We start from the raw sequence: 14,345 nt of genomic DNA, 5'->3' as shown, positions 1-14,345 counted from the left end.
TAGTATCTTCCTGTTTACACTGTGCCTCATTCTTGTCCTTGAAAAAAAAATAAAACCCTCCTTCAGCGGCAAGGCCTTCCCTAATACATGTACATATGACATCCTCAAAATTCCTTTCTTGACAGGGATCCATAGGTTAGGCTGGAAAAGCACTGCCGCCTTAGGTCTGCTCCCAGACATGTCTCCCTCCCTCCAATTCCTTCAGCCTTCTTTTCTTTCGTACACTGCAAGTAACTCAAGATTTGTCACCAGACACAGACTAGCCAGGGAGTGGGCAAGTCCTGCATTCCCAACAGTGTTGAGCCCAGAAAGCAGCTTGGGGAAGTTCTCAACTGCAGGGAAAGCCAGATGGGGAAGAAAAGGGCTGAGTGTAGAGTTAAGTGCTAAGGGGTGTGTGTGTGTGTCTCTCTCTACGTACACATACGTACACGGTCTGAATTACACCACGCTGGAATGCCGATTTACTTAAAGCCACTCCTTTCAGCAGAGGTCACTTATGTTTCCTGAATCCCCTGAATGTGTCTGTTCTTGAGTACAAACCATCTCTTACCTCTCATTACTCAGCCGAGTTTTCAGATCATTACAGCTATAAAAAGATAACTGTCTCTTACCTGGCCCTAGGGGCACTGAGGAAATAAAATGAGAATTTATGTGAAAATGCTTTGGGAATAACACACACACAGCACTCTAAATTCAAGGCAGTTTTCTACCCCAACCACGACTGGGAGCCAGCTTAGAACATGATCCTGGGCCTATGGCAAACCTTTTTAAGCTTATACAGGAAAAGCCAAATGTTCAGTTTTTACCAGACCAAACTCTCTCTAACCTGAAAGACACTAAGCATTCAGCTGTCTTTATCCAGGTGTTAGGGGCTAGAGGGAAAAGACAACTAGAATTTCTAGAAGTCTATATGAATTTTCTTGAAAGACTAACATATCTGTGTAAGCTAGACCCAGAATATGTTTTAGGATTATATAAAACAGAATTCTCTTAAGGTCTACTTCTTTAAAACCAGGGTACTGCCGCCTGCCCAGTCCTCCTCACCGGGCGCCTTTGTTATGGTGAGAGAACTGTGAGCATGTACCTTCCTCGGAGGACGCTCCTGCCTGTGCCCGCCAGACCACCTTAGCTGGTAAAGAGGGTGTCAGGAAAGATGCCTCTGGAGTCAGTGAACCAACCTCACCTTCTCTAGTAGCCAAACCAATGGAAAAATGACCTCTGATTCCCCTCCTGAAAACGCTTCTCAGAAATCATTAACACCAAATCAATGACGAGTAGGGTTAGTCAGGACTTGCAATTGTCCGTAATTATCCTTCAGGCTTTGGAGAGCTGACTAACTAGACACACCACTTTCCCTCCCTCATCCGTCCTGTTCCCTCTGCACTTGGACTTTGCACCAGAGGCTCAGCCTGGAAGCGCTGCAGGGCCTCAGGTCTCACAGGGAGGAGTGAGACGTCGCTGTAGCTCAGCTCACCCAGGCGGGAGGGGCCTCAGCTGGCTTAGAGACGATGTGTTCTCACACCTTCACCCTCATCCTGAGCAACTGTGGCATTCTTCAAGAACAGACAGAAACCCAGATCTCTCCAAGAAAAGCTACTGAATTAATCAAACCCCAGGTCCTCTGGCCTGTGTGGACTGTAACCTTGCCATCATGACTCAGCGCCCTCGGGCATTTAGAATTCAAACTGGCAGCCAGGAGGCACTGGCCGTCCTTTCGTCAGCTCACAAGTTAGGGCTGTGTCACCAAGACATTACTTTCATTTAATAACATCATATATCAGAAACTTTGAATGTATCAAAGCTTTCCTTGAATCTGAATTTTCAGTCTTCCAAATATTTTAAGAAAAACCTGCATACCTGCTATAGAGGCTGTTCCCATTTCCTAAATTTATCCTTCCAGCTTCTAGGGAGCTAGAGGACAAGTCTGTGTCCTTTCTAAGTAAAATGAAAAGGACTGGAAAAACCCCTCCTCTCTCCAGTCTAACCTCAAACAGTAGCCCTGCCTCCCCATGATCATTTTATAAAATGGAGAAACACGGGAATGGGAGTCAGGACCCGGGTTCTGTGCTAAGTCGGCCACAAACTGTGTGACACAGAGCCAGTGGTTTCACTGTTTTGGGTTTTGGCTGCTTCTTTGACATGATACAGGAAAGCTAGGTTAAATGATGTTAAGTGGCTCTGACCCTACTGGCCTGTCCTGGAACTTCCAGCTACACCCTCATCTGTAAGGTGCCATGCCCCCAGAGTTCCTGTTAAAATTCTAATGAATTATCCACAAACAGCTAATGTTCACACTGTCCTTTGCCAAATCCTGCTGGTCCACTGGAGACACCTGCGTAATAACACCTGTAAGGCACTGTTCTACGAGCTCTATGTAAGGCCAAACCATGTGAAGCTGCCAACATTCAAACATTTTTTAAACTACAAAAACAGCAACTGCATATGGCTCAACCTACTATATTAATTTATTTACTCTCCCTAACTAACCCATGTGCCATGCAGTAGGTTTTACAAGTGAGGAAATGGAAGCACAGAGAAGTTCACAGCTCGCCACGTCACGTAGCTAGATGACGGGGTGTGGATTTAAACCCGGGGAGTTGGACTCCTGAGCCTGTGGTTCTAACCACAGCATTATATTGCCTCCCGTAACGGAAACAAGAAGAGCTTGAAGACTGAAGTCCAGACCAAGGCAGTGTCTTGGAAAGAAAGTGAGAGGCTCACGCTGCAGCCTCTGTTGGGTTGTACCTTTCACTTCAATTGTGGCATTTGCTTTAGGAGCACTGACAAAGTGATATACACAGTGGTATTCGCCTGAATCCTCAGCTCTCGGCTTATTGATCCTGCAGAGATGAGAAGAAAAATCAAGTGAGGAAGCTGGGAACAGTCAAAATATACAACAAAAGGAGAATCGAAGGGGCAACCAGGGACCCTGCTCTACAAATTAATGCATGAATACAACTCACCTCCTCCTAACTAAAAGCAAAAACCTCCCTCTGTATATCCCAAAACATTAATGTTTTACTCCTTACTGGGTGTCAGGAATACAAAGATGGTCCCTAATCTTCAGGTGCTCCAGTCTGTTGGGAGAAATAAGCTGCAAAATAAGTGATCAAAACGGCAGGCTCTACAAAGTACTATAATCTATATTTAGATGCGCAGGATGGAGCCGTCACCAAAACTTCTTGCTCATCTGGTGGTTCCAGACAAATAAATGAGAACAAAAAAAAAGCAAATCTTTTCCTGTGCGTAAGACTTTGTTTTGGTAGTACTGTTCTTCCCACCCTGTATTTTAGCAGCATGCCTTTCAGTAAGTCTACTCACTAGCAGGACACAGGAATAGTTAAAAAAAAAAAATCTGCCATCAGAGCATCAGCCACAGAGATGCAAAGAAGCCTTAAACTTTTAAAGCTTTTAGCTGCACCTAGAACTCCAGGGCCCTGCGTGATCTGGCCCCTCCCTGGCCTCATCTCAGCCACTTTCCAGCCCTGCTGGTCTCCAGTTTTTCAATGTGCTGAGCTTATTCCTTTCTCAAAACCCTGACACAAGACGTTCCTTTATACACAGTGCTCTTCCCGTCACTCAGCCTAACGCCCTTCCATCAGCCTTGGCTTGTGTGTTACTTCCTCCCACCCCTAATCCAAGTGCCAGCCCCCTCCCTGACGTTCTCTCTCAGAGTACACTGAAATTCTTCACGGTACTCATCACAATGTGTAATTATGTATTTGTGGGACTGCTTGATGAATGTCTGTTTTCTCAACAGACCAAGTTCTGTGTGGACAGGAACTGTTTATTTGGTGCACAGTTCTATACTCAGCACACAGCCCGGTGCCTGGAATATAGCAGAAAAATGAGCAAACAAGTGAATGAACACAAACTTAAGAGTGCACATCTGTGCACAGATCTAAACCAAGTCAAGCAGAGTGAAAGGAAGGACTGTAAGAAGTATGTATGACCAGAACAGCATTTCCTCTGAATCCCACAGCGCGATCTTAAACAAGCTTTCTTGCCCCTGAAGATCAGCTTCAAGTCAGCTCAGTTCACTCTGGTGCAGACACACCCCACACAAATACATGCAGAAAGACTTGTGTGTAAGTACAGAAAATAGAGAAAAACAGCTTCCAGATCAAAAAACAAGCTTACTTAGCTCCTGCTCTTTTGCTCAGTGGTTAAAATATGATACTTATGATGGTCAAAATCTCCACTGTATTAGTTAATGTCTGAGAAAAACTCCTAACCTCAAACACTGACTGGCTAAATGCAGGTATCCATCTTACCGTTCATCTTAAAAAAGAAACAAGAGACTATGGCTCAGGAGACACAGCCCATCCTCAGGACTGTCTCAGCATATCCACGGCAGCGTAATATTCTGAGGAGCTGTCAAGAGTCTTCTCAACTTGACACAAGTGCTGCTTCTTACATCAGTATGCTCCCAATAGGAAAACAGACACAAGTCAGCTGCTCCTGGCAAATGTTCCACAGTTTGGAGGAGCAGCTGCAGCTAAATCTTTAGGGCTTAGACCAACTGTAAGTTCCTTGAGAAGATGACTCTCAAACTTGAGGCCATGCCTACGGGCTCAAAATCTCCCCATATTTCTTTCATCTGGCTACTGGGAAGCAATTAAAGCAAATCAAAAATGTCCCTGCAGGCTAAACAGAAGCAGGGTCTTGAGACTGGCTCCATGGTTGACTTATTAAGTGGCCCACGGGACTTACCAGTTGTTACTCTACAAAATATGGGAGAACACATTCCCTCAACAACTCTGACAATGCAGAATGCCCTGGAGAATTTCACGTAGGCTGAGGAAAAAGGAAGAGGTATTTTATAAATGCCTCAACTTTATATGCTCGTGCTCAGACTTTATATATAAAGTTATGGTTCAAAGCTTTGTAGGTAACACAGTACAAGACCCAAGAGAAACATGATTGGATGTCTGGTAACCTGAAAGAGGTATTAAACAACAACAACAACAACAACTTGTGAAACTAAGGGACAGACCGAGAAGAGATACCTTTTATTCCACCCAGTATCTGTTTGACTAACCTTTACAATCTATGAGGATATAGCTGAGGCTGTACTTCCAGTTTTAAATCAGAAGAAACTACAGTGGAGACAGTACCCTGCCACTAAATGGTATAATATAGCAGGGGAAAAATGACCTAGGTTCTAGAAAGTCCAAAGATGTGGAACCTAGACTTCGTTCTGCAGGATGGCCTTGAAAGCAGTCAAGAGTTATTATTCTTTGAGTCTCAGTTTCCTTACTCCCCCCAAAAAAGAGGAGGGTCCACAAATTAATGTGGGCCCATTAAATAAAGGGTATGAAATGACCTCAATTCTGCAAAATACTGCAGAATGTCCTTGCTACAACTGGGTACACAGGTTTTCCTGGTCTCACTCTAGTGAGCTCTTTCTTTGCACTGCATCATCCTGACAAATAGGATTATCTGGTCCTTTTCAACAAGGAACAAACTACTCTGAAAAGTAAAGGGCTATATGTTCTAAATATTCCAGAAAAGCATCAAATCGTTGGGTGCTGGGTGACTTCAGCCAGCAAATATCCCCTTTCATCCAAGGATACTTCCAGGCTACCATCCTTTTCCAGATCACTAAAGAACCCTGTATCCACCAGTCCTGATCAGGTTATGGTCAGATTAAACACCCCTAAAAGGAAATTTACTAGGAAATCTACTCAGTAGAAAGATCACTTAGGGTGACCTTGCTCTAGAGTCCTGATTACAATTTCAATCTGATTCCTCAAACCACTGGATTAAGTCCAGAGACCTGCATTTAACTGTGGCTTTTTTATTGACTAGCATTGTTACCCTAATCAAATCACTCCCTATGCCCTCAGCCGCTCTATTATCATAGTGAGGGGATCTTTTATGGCTCTCAGACCTGGCTGCTCACTAGCATCATTTGGAAATCTTTTCTAGATTCCTGGGCCCCACCCCAGGCATACGGGATTAGACTCTCCAGGGGAGGACCATACGTATCTCATGTCTCTCCCACATGCATAATTATAGATTATAATTGTCAAGTAAGCTCAACGATGTTCCCCCCATCTTCCCAGGAGCTGCTAGCCCCTCTCTCACCTGTATTCCATGTTGCTGGCATTCTTACGAGTGGCGGTCAGTTCTACCCCATTCTTTGTCCAGTAGCTGTATGTAAGGGTGTGGGAGTTGGAGGTGAGGTTACACTGCAGGGTGACAGGGGGCGAAGAGCTGTCTCGAATAACGACCTCTTCACTGGTGACAATCCTTGGCTCTGTAATAAGAGTGCACAATGATAGGGAGCCACAGTTTCAGCCTCTGCAGACCTGGCCTGAGAGTTGGATGGGGCAGGATGGGGAGACTAGAATAAGAGGGAGGGCAGACAGGACCACATGAGGAGTTTCACTTTATCACTTTGGAGGAAGTCAAGAAAGGAAAAACAATGATTATAAGCAAATGACCACTAGCGCAGACAACAGCCTGAAGACCAGTTAGCCTAGACGTGAAAAGAATGGGAGTATTATGGATGCTTGTACTGGCAACACTCCACTTACGCTTTTGAATACCACCATTTTATGAGATAAGAACCACGAACTAATCGGCTTCAGTTAGAAAACCAGGTTTCACCTTGCAGGTCTGAAGACAAAGTCATTGAGGTGACTAACAAACTCCCTACGGAGTCACTAGGCCTGGAACAGTAATAACTATAATTAGGTAATACATGTATGGCTTTTCCCACATTTAAATCTGAAAAATCTATGGCAAACAAGCCATGGCCATTAATTATGCAGAAAAAGACAATGTAGATCCTAGAAGCAAATTTCCTGTTGGAAGTCTACTGCATTTTCCAAATTTTGCCGAGAGAAAACTCCTAAGGAACCGTCAGTTCTTCTCTCCAGCCCGTATTTATTCCCAAGACAATTTTTTTTTTCAGAATTGCACTTTAGAACACTTTCCATCCTGAGATAATATAACTAGAATGCAGTATGTGTTGCTATTATGGGCTCCTAGAATTTTAGAGCTGAAAGGCCCTTAGAGTTCAAGGAATCCCACTCTTAAAGAGCTAGAAAGGTAACATGACTTGAGCAAGGCCTAATTACTGTTAGTGGCAAAGCTGGGCCTAGAAAACACGTCTGACCAAATTATTTGTCCCTCCCCCCACAACCCCAAAACACCCCCCATACACTTCCACCCCAGGGCAAGTTACATACTTCGTCTTCTGGTTCTATCCTGGGCTTAGATAACCTGGGATCACTAGTTTAATATCTAGAAAAATAACCTATTTGAGTCAAATACTATAACACACTGAGCGTAAACTTTCTAAGGCACGGTATCAGCATCCTTCCTGGAAGGCTCACCCTCTCAGCACGTGCAACTCCATCACTGCAGCAAAGGCAAGATGTCTGCTGTCTTTCACTGTTGTCGTTTATCTTTACCTTTTCCCAGGGTTAGTTCTTTTTCTACTTTTGGCCAAACATTTTCAGGTAAAGTCTAAACCAGCCATCTTTTCCCAACCACAATTAGAGGTGTTTACCCTTTTATTTTTTTTTCTGACTCCTTCTCAGAAATCCTTGACTAACTTGCCATTTCCCTGCACCTGGCTACTTCCTGTCTACACTCTGTAGCAGCTCCCTGACACCATTTTGTTCAGTATAATGCTGACTCAACTCTTGAGGACAAAACTCTCTCCCTTCACTGAAACGAAGCTTTGTTCATTGTGCAGAAAGGGGGAGAGGATGGAGAAGTCATGGGACACTTGAAAAATGTAATGCCCAAGGACCTCCTAAGCAGTGTGACAGTTCTGTCAAAGCTCATACTGTCAAAGGAACTTGTGACAAATACAGCAAATCCTCAAGTTTGCTCAAATAAACTGGTTCTCACTATTTTCCAACTCTGGCAAAAGGATAGTGGTTATCTTCCATTCAGCACTGGTCCTTACTGGTAACGTCACACAGGGGCTCTAGTACAGATAATGGAGGCATAGCAGCCACTAAGACAGAAGCAGATGCATGTCAACACGTTAGCGCAGTGGTGTCCCACGGTTTCCAAGACACACTGGACAGAAGCCAAATCCCTGGGCCTTAAGTCGAGCAGAACGGCTGCAAATCCTGCAATGGAAGGCGCACACATACCATCAGCAGAAAGCATCACAATTCCAGGAAAAACCAAAACCAAGCAAAAAACAAGAGATAAAAAAGAGAGAACCAGTACTCCACAGAAATTAAAAAATATAAAGGCAACATTAAAACCCAAGCACACTTTTAGGTTTTTACTGAATTTTTATTATCCAATTTTATTTTCTGTCCCAGTTGGGACTCTCCTTCTGGTTCTTCCTCTGAGACTGCACTGAGACAGGGTAAACTCTGAGAATGAGGCCAAGAGCTTCCAGATGTTTAAATACAAGGAGGCCACAGCAAATGCTGCTCTTACCTGTGGTGATGCAAGCGACCACTGTAGCTCGGGGAGAGTAAGAGGCTGATGAAAGCAACCTGGTAGACTTTCTGCCAAGAATTCTCAGAAGGCAAAGGAAAGCACTTTTTCCCTTAAGTGTTAAAGATCCAGGAGAGAGTCAGCTGGGAGCAAGTTGATAATTTTAATAGGTTTAAATATGATTCTGCACCACAGAAGGGTTGCGGGGTGGGGTAACCTCCCTCCTGTGATTGCTGTATATGGAAACCAGCGCTAGACCAAGCTCCTGGGCCATGGTACCACATCTGCATTCTGCACCAGGATGAAGGTGGGACACTTATTTCTGGTCAAATACTGGTGGTTGAGCATTGCCCGTGACAGTCCAAGAGAGATGAACATTTAGGAGAAACTCAAAAGTTCTTACCTGCCACTGACTCTTACTTAGAAGCAGTGGCTAGGAGACCCTTAGCCTAGCCATCATTCATATGCAGAACATGCTATGGGCAGAGATAACCTAAAAACTGGGCACATTTCTCTTCCTGGCTTACATCACTGCCAGGAGTCCATTCTTAGGTAGAAAACTTCAACTTCCCCTGGGAGACAAATGTCCTGGAGGATGCTGAAATCATAGAACAATCCAATTAGAGTGGAATTCAGGGTGTTTTTTAAAAAAAGAAGCCTGGCTCTCTAAACAGTTGACTAGATTACTGACTAGTAACTGACTAACAGGAAGTCTGAGGAGCGTCTGAACTAACCAGGGTTTGGTTCAATCACAGGCAGACACCCTTAAGTCAGGAAGCCTATTTCTAAGTAAACTGGGAGAATGCTACATACTCTCGGGACTGATAGGTAGGTACCCCCGAAGCTTCGTCTTCTAGTTCCAAGGCATGACCTTCCAAGTATGAGCCTACTTGAGTCAGGCTCCTGCAACTACAAGTACCAAGTGCGCAGCCCAGTCCATGCCTACAGACTTCTGCAGAGCTTTGTGGCCATTTGGGTAATTCTGCTTTTGTAAGGAAAGGAGCAAGGCGGCAGGAGAAGGAGGCGTGCAAGGGAAAAAATTATTAAATAAAAGAAAAATCACTGGGTTAATGTTCCCCATTTTCACAGAGACAAGGTTTTCTTTTCCCCTTTCCAGAAGCAGGTTCTCTGATTCAACAGTGCCCACTGCAGCAGCCTCGCTTCTCTCTCAAGTCCTCTTCTTCACAGGCATCTTCTGAGTTGCTATAAAGAACAGACAACTAATTTGCTATTTTCCATGTAAGTATACAGATTCAAGGCCCATGTCATACTACCTCCTGTTATTACCAAATTCCTCATAAATTTACTACTTTTACTTACTTTCTCAAAATCAATCAGTTCTTTAAGCCAAAACTGGCAATAGGAGCTCTTACTGAGTCCTGGAAGAAAAGGTAAAAAACCCAGAGGATCTTCCCATTAAATGGAGAATGGTTCCTCAGTTATAACCAGGTCAGATGTGGGAAAAGAACTCTTTCCGGCCAGAAGCACTGGCTCTGCGGTGGCTTCTCCCTCCTGGCTTCTGACCATACAAGCAGCAAGATGCTGCCCAGAAGGACAGAGGGCCACAACGCTCCTGTGTCTGGAGTCTTACTTGTATCCGCTACAATGGATGAAGGGACGGATTCTAAGCCAGCTGCTCAGCTCATCCCTCAGAGGAACAGGGTTGGAATTTAGTGTCCTCTTTTATAAAGACACAATAAAAGGCCAGTGTGAATGGCTTCCAAACTATTTCTGGGGTTGCCAGCCTCTGGGATGAGGAGCCCTGTGCCAGTAGTCAGTCATCAAAGTCAAACTGTCTGTCAGCAGGTCCAACTCTGACTTCAAAACAATGTGATAGGGGGTTTTAAAAAACACTCTGCAGTTTGGTGTCACCTGGCTCCTAACAGAAAGACATATGGAGGAAATCCCAGGCTGCTGCTTTAAGAGAACAGGAGACTGGATGGGCAAGACTAGTGAGGAGTATACTGCTGCAGTGGAGGGCTGTTATCAGAGAAGCACATGCCACTGTTTTAGAAAAGAAAAAGAGCTGGAACTATGGAAATATCCAAGCTTACATGCCACCCAACAACCAAAACACACCACCACACCACACCCATGGCAACATTCCCATCACAGAACAGGATGACACCAAGTCACAGTGAGGGAAGAGGCTGGGCAGACATAAACTTAAAACCATAGAGGTGAAAGCAGCTACTGAGAGAGCTTCAAACAGATGAACAGAAGTCAAAATTGTTAGATTCGGGAGAGCAATAAAAATAGAAAGGCACCAGCGGATAAATCAGCAAAGGGATAGCAGGAAACCTACTACAGAATTAAAGGGGAGGGAGAAAAACAACTCAACACTGCCCTGGATTGACTGCCTGGTCTTGTAAGTTTTAGGTGTTTTTTTTTTTTAGCCTCCCCAGCTCCACCTCCCCACCTCTTCCCAGTGTAGATGATTTTGGACAGTCACGGATTTCCCCAAGTTCTTTGTTCCTGAGGAGAAAGACACAGAGAAGGGTTGGGGGATATGGGAAGGTAAAGAGAATGGCAAAGAAGAAAAAAAAAAAAGTTGCCACAGATATTTTCATACACTACAACCAGAAGGGTCGTGGGTTTGAAAAAACAAAGACAAGGGTGGGGTGAGCGATCATACTGGGGAAGAGGGAAAGGAAGCAGAAGGGGAGGGTCATCGGGCCACCTCTAATGGCTACAGTACTACTACTGTAGGGTGCTGGACTCACTCTGAAGGACGCTTATGGTGGCCTGGGCTCGAATCCATGTTATGGAGGGGTTTTGCCTCAAGTCATTCCTCTTGGGGTCGTTGCTGGCCCTGCACTCGTAAGTCCCAGAGTCCTCCAAGGTGAGCCGGGTTATTCTCAGCACACTCACGCCGTTTGACCCGTAGGCGGTGTTTACGGTGACACGGCGCTTCCGAGCACCGTCCCACAGCTGTCTGAAAGACTCTGCCCGGTTGACTTCTGCGTACCACCACTGGATCTCTGGCGTGGGGCTCCCGACCACGTCACAGTACAGCTCAAACGCGTCCCCAGTGAGCTTAGTTTCTGACATGGGCGACTTGACAAACCCAGCTAGAGGGAGGGGGAGCAGGAATGCAGTGACAGGCCAATCAGAAAAAAAAAAAAAAGAATCAACAGGTGTTAATAGTAATTTAAAGAAAAGAAAAGAAAAAAGCAAATGAGTTGCAAAGAACAAAAAGGATTCATTTTTAAACTATAAAGAGACAGTAAATAGCATTTCATACAAGCTTTTAGAAGAACCACCCTGGGAAGCTCATCAAGCAAAGGCAGGCTAATTACAAGCTGGGGCAGCCCAGGTGCTGGCCAGGCAGAAGCAAGCCCACTGGAAAGCATTTTAGCAATGGGCCCAGCTGGTAGGAATGAGAAAGCCTCAGGTCTCAGGGAAGAGTCTCTTTCCTTGGAGCACAAACCATTACCTTTTCAAACAGGCAAGTGGTGAAAGATAACCAGAAGTGGCAATAGGTTTATATGCCAAGTCAGGATCTCTCTTTCGGATGGGTGAGCACGTTGTCAGAGATGCAGTGTCTTTTATGGGTCTCAACAAGAAGTATTGACTGACCTGTCGACACCTTCTCTTGGGAGTCAGAATCAAATTTCAGTTGAAAGGCACAAATTTCTCTCTCATGCAGGGTCCTATCCTCAATTCAGGTTAGACTTTTCCCCACATCCTATTCTTTGCTGGGCCTATGAATAACCCAGTGACCTGTGATTAAGCAGCCTCTATTTGAATGCAGACCTTCAGGCACAGGAGAGCAAGACGGTCTGCACTTCAGCGTGAGAACTACCATGGGGGTCAGCTCAGGAGTGGAACCAACAGCAACAGTAACCCCATAACTGCCAGTGTCTGGAGGGACCGTGCCCCCCATAACCCCAGAAGTTTATACAACTAGAAATATCTGAAAAGTCAGTTGTGAAAGTACCCACGGCACTTGACAGGTTCTCTTCACTTAGTTTAGTTGCCTGGCTCCTAGAGGCCAGCTCAAAAAAAATGAGAAGCAGACAATGATGAATTAAGCTAAACTCTATGGTGAAGGCTAGGCCTCGACAACATTGCCAGGTATCACCAGGAACTACAAGTTGAGGCCTGCTTCCACTTGTTCATAACTGGCTTTAGTTACACTTCCGTAAGACAAAGTGGCAATGGCAAAAAGAGTTTAAAAAAGAAAAAAAACACACACAACCCCGACTTACTGGAAGATTTTGGAGAGGGGTCCATACCACAGTGCGAGCATGCTCTCTCTCACCCAGCTACTCCACCGAGAGTTCACTCAGCATTTCTACTAATTCAGGTTAAGGTAATTCAGTATCTAAGGTACCAGGCAAGAAGCTAAAAGAGGGTCCTTTCAGTGGCTGGGCAACTTCTCTTGGGACAAAGCCACATCCTGTGCAGTGAGCAGAGTGGGGCCAGTATCTACCAACATCAGGTTGAGGGCATTCCAGAGGACAGGTATGAATTAAATCGAACAGTTTTCATATAGTCCAGAAGCCAAGGATACAATGGGGCTAGCTGAAAATGGAGGTTGTTAAGAGGAAATTTTTCCATTTACATACAAAAAAGTACCTACTCTTGGAGATAAACTCTACCCCATGGACCTCAGAACCCTAAGGGAGGTACTACATTTACTCAAGCAGAGATGAAGATCTCCAAATTCATACTAGTTTTTCAATTCACAAAACATTCAGAATCTGGCAAGGACAGGAAAGCAGTAATTAACAGCCTTAGGTTGACTGTTCTGCCTTCAAAATGCCACTCTAAACTATCTCTTGAGATCCACTGTCAGTTCCTTGTAAGGAACTAGCTATGAGAGGCCCCCAAAAGCCAACAAGGTGTCATTCTCAGATGCCGGGGGGAGCTTTAGAATTCCAGAAAGGAAACACCAAGCCCCTGCATGAAAAGCTGAGCTCACTTCCAAATAAAGTGGTGTCCAAGGAGCCATGTTTTAGTCTCACAAACTTCCACCTGCCTGCCTGTCAAAGTTAATGCTAATACAGAGGGACAGGTAATGGAAGATGGTTTCGTTCATTTTACTACTAGTTCAATCACTAAAGAAAACTGTTTCAGTAAGTCTCTAGAGAGCAGTAAAAAGTACTACTGTTTTAATCATATTCTTGATCTTTAAGTGGAAATCACAAATGCTCTTATTCTCAAATTCTCTCGACTGGAGGAGTTTTTGTCTTCTCAAATGCTGTGATTATGTGTGGGTTATGTGTGGGTTTTTTTCCCTTCTTCTGAATTGCACTTCAAAATAGGCTTAGATTTAAACCTATATGTCCATCAATCTACTGACCAGACTAATGTAAAAGGAATACCTGCAAGTACGTCCAGAACCATCAAGAACCCATCCAGTTCCAGTGTAATCACAAATCCCAACACACCACAATTCAAAGGCAGCCGAGAAACAGCCTGAACACGACTCCCGCTGCACAGAACCAAGCAAGTCACTCAGACTGACACTGCCTCCCTTGGACAAGACTCACTTCTGAGGAGGGAGGAATGCTGATCTGATTTAGTTTAGTTTTCTACTTGCATACAGGAAACGGGGACCAAGTCAGAAATGTTCTTTGAACCAGTAAATAATGATTTATATTTAAACAAAGTTATCTAAAAACAAGAGTAAAAATCCCCTAAAACACTGACAACAGACCAGTGCGCTTTCTTATCATTTATTATTATTAGACATGTATATCAACAGGTAACACTTTCTAAGTATGTGTTATATGTTAGACAATGTACAAAGCACTTTACATTATCTCATTTAATCCTCACAACATAAAATAGGTGCCATTATAGTCCTCTTAGAGTTGTGGAAACTAAGGGCCAAAAAAGTTAAGTATTTTTCCCACAGTAAGAAGCTAACAGTGTGCGTCTGGACTGATCCAGGGGTGGCCAAAGCCAAACATGGTCTC

At 44.4% G+C, this 14,345-nt stretch overlaps 1 protein-coding gene across 2 annotated transcripts in view; it reads right to left on the bottom strand.

Annotated features, from left to right (window-relative positions):
- Nucleotides 1–14,345, bottom strand: part of NPTN (neuroplastin) — a 65,008-nt gene that overhangs the window by 21,117 nt on the left and 29,546 nt on the right. For both annotated transcript variants that reach the window (XR_010378327.1, XM_064480718.1), the window contains exons 2-4: nt 11,142–11,489; nt 6,091–6,262; nt 2,746–2,840 (exon numbers count right to left, since the gene is read on the bottom strand). Coding sequence is in view for 1 of the 2 variants with exons in the window: in XM_064480718.1 (XP_064336788.1) it covers nt 2,746–2,840; nt 6,091–6,262; nt 11,142–11,489 (615 nt within the window). In the remaining variant the exon portion in view is untranslated. The remainder of the gene's footprint in view (nt 1–2,745; nt 2,841–6,090; nt 6,263–11,141; nt 11,490–14,345) is intronic.

The sequence above is a fragment of the Camelus dromedarius genome, chromosome 29 (assembly GCF_036321535.1).
Source record: "Camelus dromedarius isolate mCamDro1 chromosome 29, mCamDro1.pat, whole genome shotgun sequence".
Lineage (NCBI taxonomy): Eukaryota > Metazoa > Chordata > Mammalia > Artiodactyla > Camelidae > Camelus > Camelus dromedarius.
The sequence above is the reverse complement of the archived record's forward strand: the minus strand, read 5'-3'. Positions and strand labels throughout refer to the sequence as shown.